Consider the following 22180-nt stretch of genomic DNA (forward strand, 5'->3'; position numbering starts at 1 on the left):
TATTCCATGATGAGAAGCTGAAAGCCTTTCTTCTAATATCAAAAACAAGACAAAAATGCCCACTCTTACTACTTTTATTCAACAAAGTATTGGAAGTCCTAGCCAGAGCAATTAGGCAAGAAAAATAAATGAAAGGCATCCAAACTAGAAAAGAAGTAAAACTGTCACTATTTGCAGATGACACGATATACACAGAAAACTTAAAGACTCCAAAATACAACAAAAAAACCCTGTTAAAACTAATAAACAAATTCAGTAAACAAATAAGTAAACAAATTCAGTTGTAGGATATAAAATTGATACACAAAAATATGTTGCATCTCTTACATTTATAACTATCAGAAAAAGAAATTAAGAAAACAATCCCATTAAGAAAGAAAGAAAGAAAGAAAGAAAGAAAGAAAGAAAGAAAGAAAGAAAGAAAAGCAATCCCATCTCTATTGCATCAAAAGCATAAAATACCTAGGAATAAATTTAACCAAACAAGTAAAAGACCTGTATACTAAAAATTACAAGACATTAATGAAAGAAATAAAGAATTAGTAAATAAATGGAAAGATATTTCAAGCTCATGGACTGGAAAATTCATTATTGTTAAAATGTCCATCCTACCTAAAACAATCTATAAATTCAATGCAATCTGCATTAGAATTCCAATGGCATACTTCAAAGAAATAGAACAAAGAATTCTAAAACTTGTACAGAACTACAAAAATCCCTGAATAGCCAAAGCAATCTTGAGAAAGAACAAAGCTGGAGGATCATGCTCCCTGATTCCAAACCATATTACAAAAGCTATAGTATTTAGGGGTGACTGGGTGGCTAAGTCCGTTAAGCGTCCAACTTTGGCTCAGGTCACAATTTCACAGTTTGTGAGTTTGAGCCCCTCATCGGGCTCCCTGCTGTCAGCACAGAGCCCACTTCAGACCCTCTGTCCACCCCCCCCCGCCCTCCCCCGCTCATTCCCTCCGTCTTTCTCTCTCCCAACAATATAAACATTAAAAAACAAAAACCAAAAACCCACAAAGCCACAGTAATTAAAATACTATGGTACTGGCATAAGACCAGATGCACAGATCAATGAAAACAGAATAGAGAGCTGGGAGATAAACCCACACATATATGGTCAATTTCTGATAAAGGAGCCAAGAATATACAATGGGAAAAGGACAGTCTCTTCAATAAATGGTGCTGGACAGCTACAAATAAAGAATGAAACTCAATCATTACCTTACACCATACACAAAAATTAATTCAAAACAGACTAAAGACTTGAATGTAAGACTTGAAACCGTAAAAAAATCCTAGAAGAAAAAAACTGGTGATAAGCCCTTTGGCATAGGTCTTGGCAATGAATTTTTTTTATTAAAAAAATTTTTTTAATGTTTATAGTCATTTTTGAGAGACAGGGTACAAGTGGGGGTGGGGCAGAGAGAGAGGGAGACACAGAATCCGAAGCAGGCTCTAGGCTCTGAGCTGTTGGCACAGAGCCCGATGTGGGGTCTAAATCACAAACCACGAGATCATGACCTGAGTCAAAGTCAGACGCTTAACCTACTGTGCCACCCAGGCACCCCTTGGCAATGACTTTTTGAATCTGACACCAAAACCGAAAGGAAGAAATGCAAAAAGCAGTGTGACTACATCAAACTAAAAAGTTTTGCACAGCAGAGGAAACCATCAACAAAGTCGGGGGGGGGGGGCAGGGGGAGGCAACCTACTGAACAGGAGAAAATAGTTACAAATCATTTATCTGGTAAGGAGCTAATATCCAAAATATATAAAGAACTCACAAACCCAACAGAAAAAACCCACACAATCTGATTTTAAAAATGGGCGTAAGATCTGAACAGACATTTCTCCAAAGAAGACATACAAATGGCCAACAGGTACATAAAAAGATGTTCAACACTGTTAATCATCATGGAAATGCAGATGAAACCACAATAAGCTATCACCCTCAGACCTGTTAGAATGGCTATTGTCAGAAAGAGAAGAGACCAGTATTGGTGAGGTATGGAGAAAAGGAACATTTGTGCATTGTTGGTGGGAATGTAACTGGTGTAGTCACTATGGAAAACAGTGTGGAGCGTCCTCAAAAAATTAAAACCAGAAAGAAAAAAAACAGAAGGGGGCAAACCATTAAGAGACTCTTAACTATAGAGAACACACAGAGGGTTGATGGAGGGGAGGAGAGTGGGGGACGGACCAGATGGGTGATGGGCACTAAGGAGGGCACCTGTGATGAGCACTGGGTGTTATATGTAGGTAATGAATCACTAAGCTCTACTCCTGAAACTGATATTACACTATATATGTTAACTAATTAGAATTTAAATAAAAACTTGAAATATTAAAAAAAAGGAAAAAAAGTTAAAAACAGAAGAACCATATGATCCAACAATACCCCTTCTGGGTATTTATCCCAGGAAAACAAAAACACTAACTTGAAAAGATATCTGCATCCCATGTTTATTGCAGCATTATTTACAATAAGAAAGATATGGAAACAGACGGTCTATCAATGGATGAATGGATAAAGACATTGTGGCGTATGTTGTATGTGCATTTACATACATATGTACATATACACATATATACGCAATGGAACGTTATTCAGCCATTAAAAAAAAATGAAATCTTGCCATTTAGGACAACACAGATGGACCTTGAGGGCATTATGTTAAGTGCAGTAAGTCAGACGGAAAAAGGCAATTACCATATAATCTCTCTCCTATGGGGAATTTTAAAAAACAAAAGAAAACAAACAAAATGAACTCACAGAGAACAGACTGGTGGTTGCCAGAGGCAGGGGCAATGGGGTGACAAAATGGGAGAATGTGGCCAAAAGGTACAAACTTCCAATATAAAATAAGTATTTTGCAGCCTCGGATATTACCATTAAGGCTTTTATGTAAAGTTTACCGTGACTAAGAATTGCATATAACACAAGGTCTACTAAACTACTAGAATTTCTGCTGATAAGATTCCCAATTTAATTGAGGTTAGATATAATCCCAAATGGCATGTATGTATGTATGTATGTATTTTGAGAGAGACAGTGTGCGTGTGCAAGAGAGAATTCCGAGCGGGTTCCGGCTGTCCACGCAGAGCCCGATGCGGGGCTCAATGTCACGACCGTGAGACCTGAGCCGAAATCAAGAGTCACACACTTAACCGATGGAGCCACCCAGGCGCCCCCCGGGAAGGTTTTTTAAAATGAGGGGCGCCTGGGTGGCGCAGTCGGTTAAGCGTCCGACTTCAGCCAGGTCACGATCTCGCGGTCCGTGAGTTCGAGCCCCGCGTCAGGCTCTGGGCTGATGGCTCGGAGCCTGGAGCCTGTTTCCGATTCTGTGTCTCCCTCTCTCTCTGCCCCTCCCCCGTTCATGCTCTGTCTCTCTCTGTCCCAAAAATAAATAAAAAAATTTAAAAAAAAAATAAAATGAAAACCAACAAGAAGTCACCACTTTGGCAAGTTAAAAAAAACTTCCTAGGCTACACTTTAAAAAAAAAAAAAAAAAAAAAAAAAGTTGGAAGAGAGACTGTGAGGTTTCTTGAAACAATCCTTATGAATTTTAAGATAAACTAGGAATACATGTGATTTTCGTGTATCACAAATAAACAACAGAGTTAATGTAATTGTTACCTGAAAACGCAGAGCTCTTACGAAGCTGAGAAACCTAGGAAGAATGATTTCAAAATGTCTGTGTCGTGGCTGAACTTGAGAAGGAAGACGGCACTGGTGAATGAAAACCAACCCGGAAGACACACAACTGGCGGCTGTGGTCCCTCTCCCGTTTGCTCCCTCGGGGGTTTCAGCATCTCCAGGCAGGTTTGCTGCAGGAGCGTCCTGACTGGCCCCTTGCTTCTGGCTCTGCTTCCACCACTCCGCCCTTCACATGTTGTCCACTGACCTTCCTAGCATGTAAGTCTGATGGTCACCCCTTTGCTCAGAAGACTATTGGCCGGAGAGAGGCAACCCCCTTGAGCTCCGCAGGATGCCCCAAGCTGACCTTTCCAGCTTGACTTTTCTTCCCTGTGGCCGCACCTCACCTACGCACCAGCCACACAACTGCTTCCTGAAGTGTCCACACTCATCCCGAGCCAGCTCGTTGGCTCGCTCTGTTTCCTCTGGCCAGAATTCCCTTTCCCTTCCCTGCGAACCTCCTACCCAGCTCACGCTGCCCTCCTCCAATGCCATCTCCCCGTAAGATCTTTTACTGGACCTGGCTGTCATCCTCTGTCCTCTGACCCCTCCATGTACTTTCAAGTGCCTCTAAAGGAACTAGTATATTCCGTCTTTCGCCAAATCACTTACCATCTCCACTGCGGGACTATCAACTGTCTGAGGCAGAAGCTGTTTAAATTCCTACTCTATCCCCTGAAGCAAGCAGCACGATGCCTTACATGCTGGAGGCACTCAAGTACGTAGGGAGTCAAACTCTATCAAGTTCTCTCCAAGAAAGTCACTGGAGGGAAAATACTTTGGGCACACAGATGGAAAACTAAGGGGTGGGTGATAGTAATGTGTTGAGAAAGTCTCAGAACATGCAAAATTTATACCAACAGCAGAAATATTTTACTTTCGTGTGACTAAAACCTACAGGCTTTTGTGAGGTCATGATGGGAGGAAAAAGCCACACATAAAACCTCTCTTTCCAGGTAAATAATATATGAACTAAAGGAGAGCAGCCTTTAAAAAATAAACTCAATCATTTTTCCCCAAGCTGTAGAAAGTAATACAAGAAATGTTGACAAGTCTGTTACAACGGAATCATAAATGTAATCAGCCTCAGAAAAAAAAAGCTTCAAATACTTCTGACCTGTGTGAATTTACTCTCAAGTAATAGGAAGCCAGGGTGAAAATCACTAGCTTTTCCTTAATCACAGGCTCCAAGAATGAATGAATGAATGAATGAATGAATGAATGAATGAATCAGGACTTAATAAGACCTGATTGAGAACGTGCTATAAACCACTGCTTCACAAAATATTTGTGGGAAAGAACTGGTTTGGAAATACTTCTTACGTGTTGTGGACTGTTAGTTACTGTCATACAATACAATTAAATGCTGCAGCAATGTCTAAAGGTTGAGGCGTGCTTCTTGTACTCGTCACGGGCCAGTAACAGACTGTGCAAACAGGCAGCATCTGCTGCTTCTCGACATCCACATCCACTGAACCCACTACCAAATGCAGGGGAAGGTAGGATACGTGCCTACCTTCTGCTCTCGCACCTCAAACACTGCTTCATGGACACTGCAAGCAAAGAGGGAGGTAGGCAGGTCACTGAAATCCATCATCTCTTCCAAATCATCTTCATTTTCACCAAAAACCATCTCTTCTTCCTCTTCTTGGTCACTGCTACAGAGATCTGACTGGCTATCATTCCAAGATTTCATAGTGTCCCTCAGCATTATCCCCTAAAAGCAGGTCTTTTCCGTTTTTAAAGTCCTAAGGTGTCTACCAGGCATCTGGTGTTAAAAAAGAGAAAACAGCATAAAGATAAGACTTTGAAGGCCAAACACTGTTCCCGTCAATTCTCAAGACAGCAATTTATCAATGGAAGCAATTTTATTCAGGGAAGATAAATCAGAGTCTAAATCAATTCATTACAGTCCTCATAAGTAAGTTCTATATATTCTAATTTGGTTTGCTTAGCATAGTTAATGTAATACATTTCACTGGCAATGACATATTACAAAAAAAAAGGGCAAAAAGTTTTCTAGTGACATTGGGGGGAAAAATGGGCCGTACGAAACGAGACAGTATCAATATGTATGCTAGTTTACAAGCAGTAGGAAGGAAAATGTGAACCAGAACTGCCTTCACATATTTGTTTTGGGTTTTAGGTCTACAACAGTGAAACTGGAGCAGCTGAATACAACCCACACGGATTCATTCACCATCTGCACCGTGAAACATGGTCTGCAGCGAGATGACTTCACCTGTCTTAACCAATTTGTTCTTTTTGCAAATACTCTCAAAGAATCCAGTTGCACAGAACCGAAAGTTCTCTATGAAGCAGGTCATTGTTAACACCAGAGATACGGATGAAAGGCAAAATCTGACACAGACGACGACTGAAGAGATGACCTTTTTTCTGAACACTTATAAATTAATAATTTTAATCCTGAAGGCCGGGAGCCGACAGCGGCCCTCTGTTAAATAACAGAAGAGCGTCTGTCTTCTATGGACTTTCTGCATGTCGGTCTCCTCTGATGAGCTGTACCCACACCCTCCGAGCACACTGCCTGGACCCTAACAAATTTCAAGATGCTACAATGGAATTTTAAAAATACCAATCAGGCACAGAAAAATCATGCGATCACGACTGTTAATAGCTTACTATAACTTCACTTGTGATTTTACATTTTATTTCAAAGAACACAATGCTGCAAATATATTGCTTATACAGAGTACATGACAGATGTCAATTACAGGCTAAAAACAGTACAGGGTTTTTTTCCCCCCATTATTCTACTACACCAATCAGGAAAGACTAATTCCCAAAAGTAAAGTCCTTACTCATTTTTATAAACATCTTCTGAATGCCCATCACATGCCAGGTATTATTAGGCATATTAGACGGGTAAGAAATAGTTCCTGTCCTCAAGGAGCTCCCGCCACAGCAAGAACTTCTTCTCAACAATGCCAACCAATCCTAAAGGATCTTGTTCTAAGAGTTCCTATGCTTTCAATTTCTGCTTCTCCATCGGTCCCTTTTCTTCAGCAAACACACCTACTCGGGATTCCCCACCCCGACCCACCCAATCTTAGAAAAAGAAATCTTCCTTTGGAGTTCTGTCTTCCCCTCCAGCTACCTCTCCGCTGCTTCTCCTACCAATTCCCTGCAAAAAGTAAGCTGTCCTGCTGTGTTCTGTTCCCCAACAGCACGTGCTCGAGAATTCGGTGCCACTGGCCTTCTGCCACTACCTTCGGCTGAAACCGTCCTCACGTGCCTGTCTCTGCAGCACCAGACACTGCCGCCCACCCGTCACCCGTCACTCGGCACTCAGTGTGCCTCTGCCTTCCAGGTAGGGTCTCGGTCCTTCCTGGCTCTCCTTCCTAAACCAACTGTCTGTCACTGGCTCCTCTGTCGTCACTCACCCTCTTCCTCTTTGAGTTCATCTCTTTGAGGTTTCCCTCCTCCTCCTCTTCTTGAGTGGTTTCATCCATCAAGCCTTTAACCACTTAACTGCCAGTGCTTCTCAGCTCTGTTTCCTGCTCACCCTGTGGCTCACACACACAACATGGAGCTATCAATACTGCCTCTCATTTTCCGCAACGAATTGTAAGCTGGGAAGGATGTCACCGGAGTAAGAGCAGAATCTTGGGCGGGGGGGGGGGGGGGGGGGGGGGGGGAGGTTGGGTGGAAAAAGTACATGATCCCAAGAGGTCCTAATCTGTCTCTAGGTCTTTCCTGCCTATACACCCTGAAAATCACTAATCTGTATAATTCATGCATCCAGACTCAACTTCTGTCCTGAGCTCCAGACTTGTATTTTTAGCTTCCTATTACACATATCTACCTGTGTGGCCCACAGGTACAATTATTTTAAACTTCATACCTTTAATTAGATTATTGTGCTGTAAGTCTCCAATCTGGAAAGGGGCCAGGTGGGGGGGGGGGGGGCGGGGCGGGGAATGGTATCTCACTAAGGCTTTCTTTGTAATCCTTTTCTTTAAGACTAAGCTGTCAGAGTTCATAATTCTCACAACACTTTGTTTATTTCTCTGTTACATACTTACCTGATGACTATTTGTTTACAAATCACTCCCTGTTACCAGACCGTGAGTGCCTTTGAACCCCTTGTCCCTGGCACAGTTTCTGGCTGACAGTATAGGCTTAATAAGGATTGCTGAATGAAAGCAGATAGCACTGTGTTTACCCCACTAATACGGCAGCACAGACAGAGGAAAATTTAATTCTATATGAGATTAGAGACAGCTTCCCCAAGGATGTTATGGAGAGACTTAAAGATAAACAATTTCAGCAGAAAAATGATGGGGTGCGTTCCAGGCAAAGCCTGAACAGTTCAAGGACAAAGGGAGGACAGATCATCGCGAACAAAGATCTGATGTGGCCAGAACATACTGTATTTGGTGGGGTGACAGGAGACAAAGTTAGAAAGGCAGGCATGGGTCTCCAAGCTGCCTTAAAAGTAGGGTTACAGCGTCCCGATACAAAACAGAGTCAATATCAGCATGCCACTGAAGGTTTTTAGGCAGGGAAATGATATATTAACCCAATTTAACTTTCAATATCACTAAAAGTAGATTGTCTTTACATCTCATCTCTTAGAGGAGCTAATGTTTTTAATCTCACCCGACTCCCAACCCATTACAAAGAGGTGAGGAAAATACTGTGCGTGGTTTTTTAGAGAATGGAAGGTTGGGGAACTCTGAATGACCAGATTTTGAAATCAAGCTTGATTTAGAAAAATCGAGCCATTTTTGACAAGATTTTTTGTTTCAAGTTCCTTCCTCCAACCCTTAAAAAGGAAAGGAAAGGGGAGGGGGAGGGAGAAAGAAAAATCAGAGCACAGGAACAATCCCTCACTTGACTTAAAAAAAAAATTCTTAGAAGGTCATACCTTCATTTCCTGTTTTCTTCCTTCACTTTAGGGTAACTTTTTCTTGTGCCATAATTTCAAACAGAAAAGTAAGACCGGTAGAAGGAAGTCCTAAATACTTTTTACCCAGAGTTACCAATTAATTACATTTTTGCCCATTTTTAAAATCATTGTTTCTATATATATACTTTTCCCCCTGAACCACTGAGAGTAAGACAAGTGTGCTGTCTTTACTCCCAAATACTTCAGTGTGTAAGAACAAGATCAGTTTCCTACATAAGCCACAGTACAGTGATCAAAACCAGGACATTTAACATTGACATAATACTGTTATCTAAATCAGTGTCTATCTTCAAATTTTGTCAGTATTCCTAGTAATGTCCTTACGATTATTTTCTCTTCAAATGTTTTAGGTTATTGTTAAATAATCTGCCTTTTGTCCCAAGATATCTCAATAGTCTTTATAGTGCTGCTACATTTTCTTCACTTATACATTACTGGGTATTTGATACACTTTAAAAGGATGGACTGATGAAATATCACAATACTGCAAACAAGCTTGAACGGTCTTTAAGTATATCCCAAGAAGATTCAGTCTCCATAATCAATTTTCTAGATTTAAACTCTGGCTCCCCAGTACTCTATATTAGGCAAATTACTTTGCCTCCCTTTCCATTTCCTCAACTGTAAAATAGAATTATAAAATAATAACCCTTACCCAAAAGGATGTCAGAAGGATTAAATGCTAAGTGCTCAGACAATGCTTTGCATATAGTTAATGCTCAATGATTTCTACATAGGCACAATCCACATCAATGAATTGCTGGATTGAGAGATGCCAATAATGTCAGAACCATCAATGGAACAGATATTCAAGCAATAAAATGAGAAAAATACATGTCCAAATAATCTAATTCCAAGCAATAAAAAGGCTACAAAAAGAAAATAAACACTTTGTAGCATTTCAAGAAAACTGTTCAGTGGCTGATCTAGCAGTGAAACCAGCTCAGAGCAACCACTGGAAGGAGTACTATGGCTCCAGGAAGAAAACCATTAAAGATTTAAAAACAGTTGGCTGAAAAAAAGGCCATCGTGCTTTTTTTAAGAGCTTCATGGAATTTTATGTTGTAATTCAATGCACACGGTATTAGAGATACTATCTTTCAGATGATGCCTCTCTTGCTGAAGGCAAGCCACGAGCTTTTTTCGGATATAGCTTAAGTCAACATCATCGACCATTTCATAATTTTCTCATATCATAAAATGCGGTTAGATTTGATCAGAAAGAGATGATCAAAATCAAATAGTGGAAATGACAATCTTCGCACATCTGTAAAATCATCTTGTAAGGTAACTCGGCTTAACAAGCAGTTTGATTTCATTAAGGCAAAGAAAATAATTACAAAAGTACATTGTTTCTATGCTGTTATTACTGGAGTAGTTGCTAACTCTGGCCCACTCCAACTATCACAAGATTAAGCTGTCCCTAAGTTTACTAAACCAGGGAAACACTGACTGGTTTAACAGGGCTGAACCAATATCCTCCCGCTTCTGTAGGCAAAGGTCTGCGCTAATCAGGGTTTAGCATCATCTCAGCGCCACTGGAGCTGTGGCTGGCTTCTGGCGAATTGTTTCTTCATGGAAACATCAAATGAGTGGAAAACTCCAAGTAGCATGACCATCTGTTCTCCTACCAGCCTTGTGACAAAAGTAATCCATCACGGCAAAACGGCAGGCATGTGCATTTGACTTGGCATTTTAAGTTTTGATCGGGAAAAGGCAAATTCAGCCTCTTCCAGGATTTTTTGAAAAAACAATTTTTCAAAATAGTATGCTTCTCGACTTGTTGAACCTTTAAAATAGCTTAGCTAGGTTCGCTTTTATTATTTTTTTGATGTACTCAAAATGCTACCAAACAATACTGGAAGCAAACAAGTTATTCCCTCTCCGGCTTTACATATGCCCTGCTCAATAACCTTGGAGGAAGTCACTTGGGTTTTTATTTGTTGTCTCATATATAAAATAAGGAAAATACTCACAGATGTTGCTGAACTACTAAATTCCTTTTAAAAACTTCGAAATTAGAATTCAGACTAGATTTCTTAAAAAAAAAAACCCTCAGAATCGTCAATATGGGGGTTCTGAATAACTATCATGTAAGCCCCCAACGTCTATTTCCTGCTCATTTACCACTTAGAGGCAGACTTTTACTGCTCTTTAATAGTTGTGGCAGAAGAAAAAAAAATTGGTGCAGAAGTAAATTAAGTAGGTGAAAATTAGATTTTTGTATTTTTTTATGTTTCAATGACCTATATACCCTCTCTTCACAGATTTAGAATTAGTCCTATTACAATTATTGAGGTTCAGTGCTCCACCAGGCATAGAGGGATTTCTTAGTGTGAGAGAGAGAAGAGAAATAAACAACAAATATCAACAGTCAGAACATATGAAAATAATCAGTTTTAAAGACTTACTGAGGTAGGAATATAAAAGACGGATGCTATTTGTTTTGCTGAATATAATGCATTTTCCCTCACTATATAACCTCTACATTCTAGATAGATCCACTGTCTGCCCTGCACATTCTGTGGGTTTTAGGGGGTCTAAACAATAAATGGCATTCAACTTTAGAGCTTCCATTATTTCACAGGCTTTAGCCTAATGGATTTCCAAAGCACAGTATTATTATTATTATTTTTTTTTTTTACATGATGTTCTGCTTAACCCTTTCAACCAACAAATCCCCCGGGCACCATACAAAATGTGATCTCATTTGTAACCCTTGACATCCACATGTTTAAAAGCTTTACAAACGTACAATTCAATAATGGGAAAAATCTTGGTTTCCCTAAAAGTACTGAAATCTCCTCCCAAGCTAGGAAGGAAAAGGTTTGTCACAGCAGTGAAATGGAAAGCTGATGGCATGGCTAAAGAAGGGGCGTCGTCTTCAAGCCTTTCACTGTCTTCCTCCATCACAAGTCTTCCATACCAACATCAAGTCCCTGCCCCAAAGCACAAATTTGTGTGATGTGCAAAAATCTATACCCTGAATCTCAATGTTGTGTTTTTATCATTTAATAAATTGAAAGAGCTAATGAAATAGTCTTGAATTATTGTAAATCATATTCAATATCAGCTACAAATAAACCCGTTGCTTTCCTTACCAAATAGTACATCAGAGACTTCCATAAAATGCAGAGAATTCTCCGCAAAGTTCAGATAAACGTGGTGTGCTAGGGAACTTTCAACACAGGGGAGAGAATATTTCCGGCTTTGGGCGCCACACGAAAACATCACTTTAAAAGAATCGTAGCTTGTAACTGAAACACGGATCTGAAAACGGCTCCCTACACTGGACTCCTAATCCCTGAAAGAGAGGATCGGATTTTGCACGGAATCTGGAAGCAACCTGGAAACAGACCACTGTCCCTCTACCGCTCCAGACAGCAGATGGAAGCAGACAGTCAAGTTTCGAGAAGTTAGCGAGTAAGTAAAGCCACGGCTATTCGTGCATCAAGGGGGGGTGGAGGCGAGGGGCTTTGAACTCCTCGCCGTCCCTGTGTGCCCGAGTGCACCTTTCCGGCCTTCAGGAGCAGGATGGGCCTGTCAGCTATTCAAAAAGTCAAAGTGCTGGGAAAAAATTCCTGGTGGACAGGAGAGAACAAAAAAACAAAGGAATTTTTTGTTTGTTTGTTTTGTTTTCCAAGACACCAGCCCGGAGCTGCCAGAGAAGACGCTCGGCGCGCGAGGGGCTGGACCCAGGACGCGCAGCATCTCTGGGGTCTCGGGCACTGGAACGGCCACCTGTATCGGGTATCTGCGGACTCTTTCTTTCTTTAACTTTCCGCACCCCGCGCCCTCCATCCTCCCCGGGACTGGTTGCAACCTGCTGGGAGAGGCCGGGTGCCGGCCCCACCCGGCGAGGGGGACTCACCTGCGCGCTTGGCCACTGCAGGGAGGAAGGCAGGCGGGCAGGCGGGCAGGCGCGAGGCCGGAGCGGCCCGACGGGCCACGCGGGAGCCGGGCCGCCGCGAGGAGCCGGGCCTGGGGAGACGCCGCGGTCGGCAGCCGGGACACAGTCGGCGCGGCTCGGGCCGCCCGCAGCCTCGCCGCCACGCCCTTGATGCTCGCGGGAACCGCGGCCTCGGCGGGGGCGCGAGCGGCGTCAGGGCCCAGGCGGGCTGCCGGCGTCGCGCGCGCGCGCGCGCTGGGCCCGCGCGGCCCCGCCCCGCCCCGCCCCGCCCCGCCCCCTCCCACGGCGGAGCGCGCGCGGCGCAGGCGCCCGGAGGCGGTGGCCGGCTGGGGCGCGCCGGGTCCGGAAGCTCGCCGGAAGCGGCCCCGCCCCTCGCGCGCGGCCGTGGGGGCGGGGCGGGGGTCTGGCTTCGCGGTGTTTGCTCGTTCCCAGGCTGGGGAGGCCGCGGGAGCGCTGGGGCAGCTGCGCTGGGGCCGCGGGCTTTAGGTACCCCGATGGCAGGACCTTTGGCGCCCTTCTCGTCTCCCACGGTGGCCAGGAATAGTTTCTCTCCCGCTAGCTGCACGTGTCAGTCACAAGAGGAGTCAGTGGGAGTATTAGGGACGTTTACTGAGCGCCAGTTACTATGTACACTGCGCCCCGTGCTTGGCCAGCTTTACCTCGTTTAACCTCACGAACCGGATATTATTAGCTCTTATAGACGAAGAGGGCTTCCACGTGCTTAATTGCCCGAGGAGAGGCGGCTAGTAGGTAGCCGAACTCTAGGTAGCCCCGGGTGTGCGGCTCCTCCGTATCCTGGGCTATAACCGCGGCGGGCTTCCGCTGCCACCTGCCGCCTCCCGCCTCCCGCCTCCTCCCCCTCCCTCCCTTATGTACAGTGTTAATAACATTTACATTTTTAGTGCTTTACTTTCCGTTTACAGAATACTTTTCTCACGCACGGTCTTGCTTGATGCACTCAGAAGCCCAGGGAGACAGTGGGACATAATTACGCTTAGTTTACAAATAGAGCAAATACCTAAGCTGTTCAATGAGTTGTCCACGGCTATAACGGCAGGCCTGGGGCTTTCTTTGGCAGATATTATTATTATTTATTTTATTTTATTTTATTTTTTTTATAAGTCATCTGAGCCAAGCTTGGAAGTGAGCTTGCGTCTATTCCCTTACTCCCTGGAGAGGGAAACAGCCATAGAACAGGAAAGGAATTTGTCTTAACGGTGTGCCATTGGAAGAAACTCAGTTCTGATCACCCACCCCTTTGCCTCAGAGGCAAGGTAAAGCAAACTGAAGGTCAAAATCCTGCAGGCAGTGTTGTAGACACTCAGCCCCCTGGGCATGGGGGGATGGCTGTTAGATTTCCGCTAAGGAAATGGGGTTGGATTATGATCCAATCACCCCAACAGTTGACCCTGCACCGTCAGAGAGATCACCTCTCTTGCTTCCTGTTCACTGCGTCTGTTGTTTCTCCTGCTTACAACCCTGCTGCCCCTGCTCCCTGCCTTGACCTAACCAAGTTTTTCCCTTTTCTTCATTTCACAAATCTTTATGGAGAGCCACTTCTTTCATGAAAGTCACCCTAAGAACCGCCCGCAGTAATTTTTCTTCTCTAGATGCCACCAACCCAGCAGCTTGGCCAAAAATTGAGTTTTTAGGTCAAATGGGCTCGGGAACTACGGCATTCTGTACAGCTACCTGCGTGTTGACACAGAAATGTTTCTGGGAGGTCCGAGGGTCAAAAGACCCATTTAGCCTTGTTTATCCCAGAGTTCCCCGTGAGGTATCAGGCTAGGCAAGGGGCTGTTAAGGATATCTTCCACAAAATCTACCCCTTTAGGAGCTCACAGAGGAGACAGATAAGCGAAGGACTAATTGTGATACAATTTTACACATGTGCTAATAGAGCATTTGCAAAGCGCTGACAAAACAGACCGAAGTGAGCAATTCTGCTGAGAAAAAGGAGGGAAAGATTCGCAGGTAAGACGGTATTTGAATAGGAGTTTTCTAGGTGGAGAATATGGGAAAGGGCATTTCGTAGTAACAACAGCATATTTACAGACACGTGAGTATGTGTTGGTCTTTGGGGGTTGGGATTAAATATTATTCAATTAAAAAAATGTTTTTACATTTATGTATTTTTGAGACACAGAGACAGCACAAGTGGGGGAGGGGCAGAGAGAGAAGGAGACACACAATCCAAAGCAGGCTCCAGATTCTGAGCTGTCAGCACAGAGCCCGACGCGGGGCTTGAACTCACAAACAGTGAGATCATGACCTGAGCCGAAGTCAGAAGCTTAACTGACTGAGCCACGCAGGCGCCCCGTATTCAATTTTTTTTTTTTTTTTTTTTTGCATGCAGTCTATCAAACTGGACTAAGCAACAAATGAAATTCATTGTTTCATGTAACAGAAACAGTATGGGCTCCAGTCAGACTGGATCCAGGGGCTTAAAATGATAACATCAGGATTTAGTCTTTTTTTTTTTTTTTTTTTTTTTTTTAGGTAATCTCTACACCCAACAGGAGGCTCAAACTCACACCCCCAAGATCAAGAGTCACGTGTTCCACTGAATGGGCCCGCCAGACACTCCCAGATTTAGTTTTTATTCACCACTTCCTGACTGTTGTCCTTTGTGTTGACTTTTCATTCTCAGGCTGCCTTTCTCCATGAGATGGCAGAATGGCTGACTGCTTACAACTTCAAATCGCACCCTCACCAACGGAACGAGTCTCTTTTCCTCGCGGCTGTCCACGAAAGTTCTGGGACTGCCTCTTGTTGTTCCCACTCGGGTTGTTGGCAACTCAGTAAACCGCGCTCTTGAGAAGGGGCCTGGGGTCACAGGCCTGGGTCACATGCTCCCTTCTGGAGCTGCAGCGAGGTGGGCAGCTCTCAAGTCTCAGAGAGTGAGAATTGAGGAGACGTAGCTTCGTGTGTGAGGTATTTCCTGTTGGTGCCTTCGGATGATGTACGTCTCGACTCTTTGCTTCCTGATTTGGATCTCAGGAGGCCGACCTGCATGGAGTGCTTCAGTGGGTCCCTTATCCTCTGGCTTCCATGGGAATTTTTCCAGTAGAAGACATGAGTAGGAGATCAGAGGGGTTGGAAGAAGATGAAGTGAGGGTATTAGTCCAGAGGCCCCTTCCCTCCCAAGTTGCGGCGTCGTGGCTGCATATACGTCTACTGAGGCTTGTGTCCAGTGTCATACAGATCTCTGCTCTAGTTATGTTGAAATCTTTCTTCTCGGGGCGCCTGGGTGGCGCAGTCGGTTAAGCGTCCGACTTCAGCCAGGTCACGATCTCGCGGTCCGTGAGTTCGAGCCCCGCGTCAGGCTCTGGGCTGATGGCTCGGAGCCTGGAGCCTGTTTCCGATTCTGTGTCTCCCTCTCTCTCTGCCCCTCCCCCGTTCATGCTCTGTCTCTCTCTGTCCCAAAAATAAATAAAAAACGTTGAAAAAAAAAATTAAAAAAAAAAAAAAAGAAATCTTTCTTCTCTTGGCCTCGGGGTGGTAATGGCTCTCCTCGGGGTACCATACCTCCATTCCTTCTTGATTCCCTCAACCCTGCCCGTACCTTTGTGCTTAACCGTTGCCAAATGCATCTCAGATGAACATTTTCCTGGAACCCTGATGGTCACGTTCACCGAAGGTAACTCAAGTTTCTATTACCAAAAGAAAGGGAAATGAATACGGAGCAGGCAAAGGTAGTAAGATAGTGAGCCCGGTTTGCTGGGCCTGTTGCGGTAATGCAGACCAGGGACGATAGTGCCTTCGACAAGGGTCGCAGGCAAGGATGTGGTGAAAAACGGTACGATCCTGCCTGTATGCGAGAGGCAAAGCTAACCAAATTTGCTGATGAATTACATGGGAGCATGAACATTAGAGAGGAAAGCGGTTGGAAGAAATAGCTCTGGTGTGGTGATTTGGGAGGCAGGTGTGATGGGTAGTTGAAATCATGGGTGCGGATGAGATGACCCAGGGAGAGCAGGTGAAACGTCAGTCTTTACATGGTGGGCAGGGGAAGGGTGGCCATCTTGTGTCCATCAGGCTAGGTTGCGAGCAGCTCGAGAACAAGAAGGCAATCTGCCCCGTCTTCTTTACCGTCGTGCCCAGCAACGCGTTGGGCACACACGGATGATAAGCGCTTCTTATGAATGAGTTTTATACGGTTTCACGTTTCTAACACTCCCTCCTCCCGAGGTTTGAGTTACAGGCAGAGAAAAACAAGGGAAAGAGAAATTGATCTCTTGTGGCTCAATCCACTGAAAGCTGTGCCAAGGCTGATAGGCATTTTGCTGTCCGGGGAAACTCCAGTAGAACCTGTCAGATGATGCTAGAAAGCCTCAGCAGCTCATCTCCTGCCTTTCGGGAGAATTTCCAGACAGGCGATTTCACTGCAGATTTTGTTATTCTTATTTGATCAGGTCGAAAAGTCAATACTCTAAAAAGTCGTTGCAGAAGTGTGAAACGTGGTAAAAGATCTCTTTCTTACACTCATGCATTGCTGGCGGAAAAAAGGGTGCAATCATTTTTTGGACGTGGCCAGTTAAGTCAAGCTAAGTGTATACCTACCCAAGACCCAGAAATTGCTCTCCTAGTTACACACTCAAGAGAAATGTAAGCAAATGTGTACATACATGCTGCTCTTAGTATCTTTACCCATAATGTCCTCAAAACGGAAATATTCCAAATATCTGTCAACAGAAGAATGGATAAACAAACTATGGCATATTCGGTCAATGGAATAGTGCACAGTCGGAAAAAGGAATGAACTAATGATGCACATAATAGAATAAATCTCCAAAAAAAAAAAATGAGGAGTTAAAGAAACCAGACACTGAAGAGTTGTAGACGTTATCCCATTCATATGAAGTCCAAGAGAAGTCAAAACTAATCTATGGTGATTCACATCAGAATAGTGACTGCTTCCGAGGGGTAGGATTGAGTAGAAAGGGGCATAGGAGCACATTCAGCGTTCATGGGAATGTTCTTTTCACGTTATACGTTCAACACATATTTTTGGATGTCAGCTATTTGCCAAGCACTGTTCTAGATATTGGGAAAATAGCAGTGAACAAAACAGACCAAGTCCCTGCTTTTATACAGATCTACTTCAGCTCTTTCCATTGGCTGCATAGATAGCATCAATGCATTTTATTATTATTATTTTTTACCTTTTTAATGTTTATTTATTTTTAAGAGAGAGACAGACAGTATGAGTGGTGGAGGGGCAGAGAGAGAAGGAGACACAGAATCCAAAGCAAGCTCCAGGCTCTGAGCTGTCAGCATGGAGCCTGACATGGGGCTCGAACCCACGAGCTGTGAGATCATGCCCTGAGCCGAAGTCAGATGCTTAACCAACTGAGCCACAAAGGCATCTCCAATGCCTTTTAAATAGAAAAAAAAAAAAAAAGTGGCCTGTCCTTTTTTTTTTTTTTAAACATTAATTTATTTTTGAGACAGAGAGAGACAGAGCATGAACGGGGGAGGGGCAGAGAGAGAGGGAGACACAGAATCGGAAACAGGCTCCAGGCTCTGAGCTGTCAGCACAGAGCCCGACGCGGGGCTCGAACTCACGGACCGTGAGATCATGACCTGAGCCGAAGTCGGACGCTTAACCAATGGAGCCACCCAGGTGCCCCAGTGGCCTGTCTTTAAATACAGATAATGACAAGACTGAGGAACTTTCTTCTCAGTTTATTTTTTATTTGCTGATGGGAAGGCAACAAAATACAGTGGAAAGAGCATGGGATTTAGGAGGTCAGCTCCACCATTAGCCACCATGTGACTGTTGAGCAAACTCTTTAAACCTACTGAACCTTACTTTTCTCATGTGTTAAATGGCATCAATGACACCTGCTTTGTAGGGTTGTTTTATAAAGTGCCAGACACGTTACAGATGTTCAGTACACAGTAGCCGGTTTACAAGTAAATTTTATTCAAGGCAGCAATATTTTGCCTCCCTTGCAGCCACGTATGACTCAATTTTGCCCAATGAAATATGAGCAAAAAGAAGCTTCCTCAGCTGGGAGAAGTACCCTTTTCCCCTTCTACAGTTTCTCTTTCTTTTTTTTTTTTTTAAAATTTTTTTTTCAACGTTTTTTATTTATTTTTGGGACAGAGAGAGACAGAGCATGAACGGGGGAGGGGCAGAGAGAGAGGGAGACACAGAATCGGAAACGGGCTCCAGGCTCCGAGCCATCAGCCCAGAGCCTGACGCGGGGCTCGAACTCACGGACCGCGAGATCGTGACCTGGCTGAAGTCGGACGCTTAACCGACTGCGCCACCCAGGCGCCCCCAGTTTCTCTTTCTTCTAGCCCGAGGTGTGAATGTGATGGCTGGAGCTCCAGCAGCCATTATGGACCAGGAGGTAACCCTGAAGATTGAATGCTGGAATGATGGCTCAAAAGGATGAGGGGCCTGAATCCCTTGTGAGACTGGAGCTGCCCGCCCTGGATTGCCTGTATCTAGCCTGCCTTTACTTGAGAGACAAATATTATTATTTTACATTGTTAGGTGTCTGTTGCAGCCAAACCTAATCCCCACTGATATGCCTAGTAAATCCTCCCACAGTCTAGACTGCTCACCGATGAATCCTCAGCTCCTATAACGATATCTGGTTCTGATACACAGTGCTCAATACATGTGGAAAAGAGAAAGGGAGGGAGGAAACAGCTGTTTCTGATTGTGAGAGAGGTCACCTCACGGGAGAGCATGTAATGAGAAAGGAAGAAGGCCGAAGATAGAAGCCTGACTGCCAATTCAATTGGTCCCTCTCTCCCTCTCCCTCAATCTCTCTCCCCCCCCTTCCCTCCTACCCCTCAGGCTTATTAATGTGCATTTGGGTTTACTAGATATTTAAATTCCTAATCTGCTGCACACTCCAGATCTCCCGTGGGATTTGTCTCGCAGGTGCCTTTGACTGAAGAGCCTTTAATTTAACCTGCCTCCCTGGTGACATCCTCATTTGTCTCCTACTCCTGGAACATCAGTCATTCCCCCAACAGGAGAGTTGCAACGTGATCCAATAGCTCGTTGGAGGAGTGAAGCTTCTTACTGGCATCACATTCAGCATTGGTTGGGAGATGTAGTGATGTGCATTGTTGATGTTTTTCAAGTTCTCATTATAAAAATTAGTCTTTCCCTGTACAGATCATTTGAAAACAAAGGATAAATAAGAAAATTCAAATCATTTACAACCTCGTGGTCTAGAGATAGCCACAATTCAATATTTGAATTGGTCTATTTGGTATATTTCTTTCCAGGCTTTTTGGTGAGATTAAGTATATTACTGGACTCATTCAATTCAGATCTCCCATTTATTTAAAAATTTTTTTTAATGTTTATTTATTTTTGAGACAGAGGGAGACAGAGCATGAACGGGGGAGGGTCAGAGAGAGAGGGAGACACAGAATCTGAAACAGGCTCCAGGCTCTGAGCCATCAGCACAGAGCCCGACGCGGGGCTCGAACTCACGGACCGTGAGATCATGACCTGAGCCGAAGTCAGACACCCAACCGACTGAGCCACCCAGGCGCCCCAGATCTCCCATTTATTTAGCTTCACGTTATATTGCAAGTGTTTCCTTGTGTTGTTAAATTATTATTATTATTATTATTTTTATTTTTATTTTAGAGAGAGAGAGAGAGCATGTGAGCAGGGGAGAGGTGCAGAAGGAGAGAGAGAGAGAGAGAGAGAGAGAGAGAGAATCTTAAGCAGGCCCCATGCTCAGTGGGGAGCCCAATTTGGGGCCTGATCCCATGACCCTGGGATTATGACCTGAGCCAAAATCAAGATTCAGACACTGAACCTACTGAGCCACCCCAGCGCCCCACCCTTTGTGTTTTAAAATACTATTTATCAAAATATATTTTTTGATGGCTACATAATATTGCATTGTTTGTATTCTGTTATTCATTTAATCATTCATTGTTAGAATCAGGGTTTCTTTAGAATTTTGTCTTCTATAATTAACTAAACAACAGGTACCTTTACACGTTTTTAAAACTCTTCTTGGAAGTTGACAAAATGAATTTCAGAACAGTTGTACAAATCATACAATCCCACATCCTCAATGTACACCTTACCACATCCTTAATAATATTGGGTATTGTATTTATTTTAAAAGCCTTTCCTGTTTCGTAGGCAGAAACAACCCCATGACATCTGGATTACCGGAGAGGATGAACATTTTTTCACGTGTATTTATGAGCTATCAACATTGTCTGACTGATTGTAAGAACACATTATATACTGTGGATAGTAACCCTGTAATTGCTATACTTTTTGAAAATTTCCTTAGTTTGTTTTCCCTTTTGAATTTTTTCTTTTTTTAATAGATGTTTAAAATTTTTTTAAATTAATTTATTTCTTTTGAGAGAGAGAGCACGAGGGGAGGGGATAGAAGGAGAGGGAGAGAGAGAATCCCAAGTTCGACGTGGGGCTCGAACCCACAAACCGTGAGATCACGACCTGAGCCAAAACCAAGAGTCGGATTCTCAACTGACGGAGTGACCCAGGCACCCCTAAAATTTTTGTTTAAAGGTAGAGGCACCTGGATGGCTCAGTCAGTTGAGCATCTGACTTGGGCTCAGGTCATGATCTCATGGTTTGTGAGTTTGAACCCCATGTCAGGCCTGCTGCTGTCGGCACAGAGCTTGTTTCAGATCCCCTGTCCCTCTCTCTCTGCCCCTCTCCCAGCTTGTGCTCTGTCAAAAATAAATAAAACATTAAAAAAAATCTTAAGGTAAATGTATCTATAGTTTGCTTCATAATTTCTTCGTTTGCCTTCCCCTGGTTAATAGTGACCCTCATTTTTTTTTTTTGATTTTGTATTTTTTATATTTATCACTTTAGTTCGAGGGAAATTTATTTTAGTATAAAAATATAGGTAAGACTCTAACTTAAATTCTTTTTTTAGATAGATTTTAATTTTTTTTTCTTTTTTTTTTTCATGTTCATTTATTTTGAGAGAGAGAATATGTGTGCCTGATTCCAAGCAGGCTCTGTGCTGCCAGTGCAGAGCTCAGCTCGGGGCTCGATCTCACAAACCATGAGATCGTAACCTAAGCCAAAATCAAGAGTCAGCTACTCAACTTACTAAGCCACCCAGGCACCTTGATTTTTTTTTTTTTTATTTAAGTAATCTCTATACCCAATGTGGGGCTTGAACTCATACCCCCAAGATCAAGAGTCACATGCTCTACCTAATGAACCAGCCCGGCACCCCTTAAATTCTTTTTTCAGTGGTTCTAACGTTCATTATTAAAGAATCCATTTAACCCGCTGCTTTGTATACATACAATTTGGCATATATAAAAACACAGTAGATATATATTTCTGGTTATTTCTTCTGTTTTATTGATCTAGCTGTTAATAGAAACCATTTTGATCATTGTAGTTTTATTATCTGGAAGGCAAAGTCAGGGTACACATATTTTCAAATATTTTCCAGAAAAGTTTTATTAATTTATACTACCTCCCTCCCATCTCCCCCTTCCTACCCTCAAACTTCAGCAGTGTATGAGAGAGACATTCTCAGGGCTATAGGCACTTTACTTAAAAGTCTTCCAAAAAACGGGGCACCTGGGTGGCTCTGTCGATTAAGCCTCCGACTCTTGATTTCGGCTCAGGTCATGA

At 43.4% G+C, this 22180-nt stretch overlaps 1 protein-coding gene and 1 long non-coding RNA gene across 5 annotated transcripts in view; one reads left to right on the forward strand and one right to left on the reverse strand.

Moving 5' to 3' along the window:
- Positions 1–12795, reverse strand: part of RCAN3 (RCAN family member 3) — a 38719-nt gene extending 25924 nt beyond the window's left edge. For 2 of the 4 annotated variants that reach the window (XM_058718612.1, XM_058718611.1), the window contains exons 1-2: positions 12511–12795; positions 5223–5474 (exon numbers count right to left, since the gene is read on the reverse strand). In XM_058718612.1, the coding sequence (XP_058574595.1) occupies positions 5223–5417 (195 nt within the window). In that variant the 5' untranslated portion in view covers positions 5418–5474; positions 12511–12795. The remainder of the gene's footprint in view (positions 1–5222; positions 5475–12510) is intronic. The other 2 variants (XM_058718614.1, XM_058718613.1) reach the window with 2 other exon arrangements.
- Positions 11894–15875, forward strand: LOC131505271 (uncharacterized). Its single transcript, XR_009258342.1, has 3 exons — positions 11894–12062; positions 12284–12389; positions 15049–15875. It is a non-coding gene; the product is annotated as an uncharacterized LOC131505271 (long non-coding RNA).
- Positions 15876–22180: the final 6305 nt, after the last annotated feature.

This window comes from Neofelis nebulosa, chromosome 2 (genome assembly GCF_028018385.1).
Source record: "Neofelis nebulosa isolate mNeoNeb1 chromosome 2, mNeoNeb1.pri, whole genome shotgun sequence".
NCBI lineage: Eukaryota > Metazoa > Chordata > Mammalia > Carnivora > Felidae > Neofelis > Neofelis nebulosa.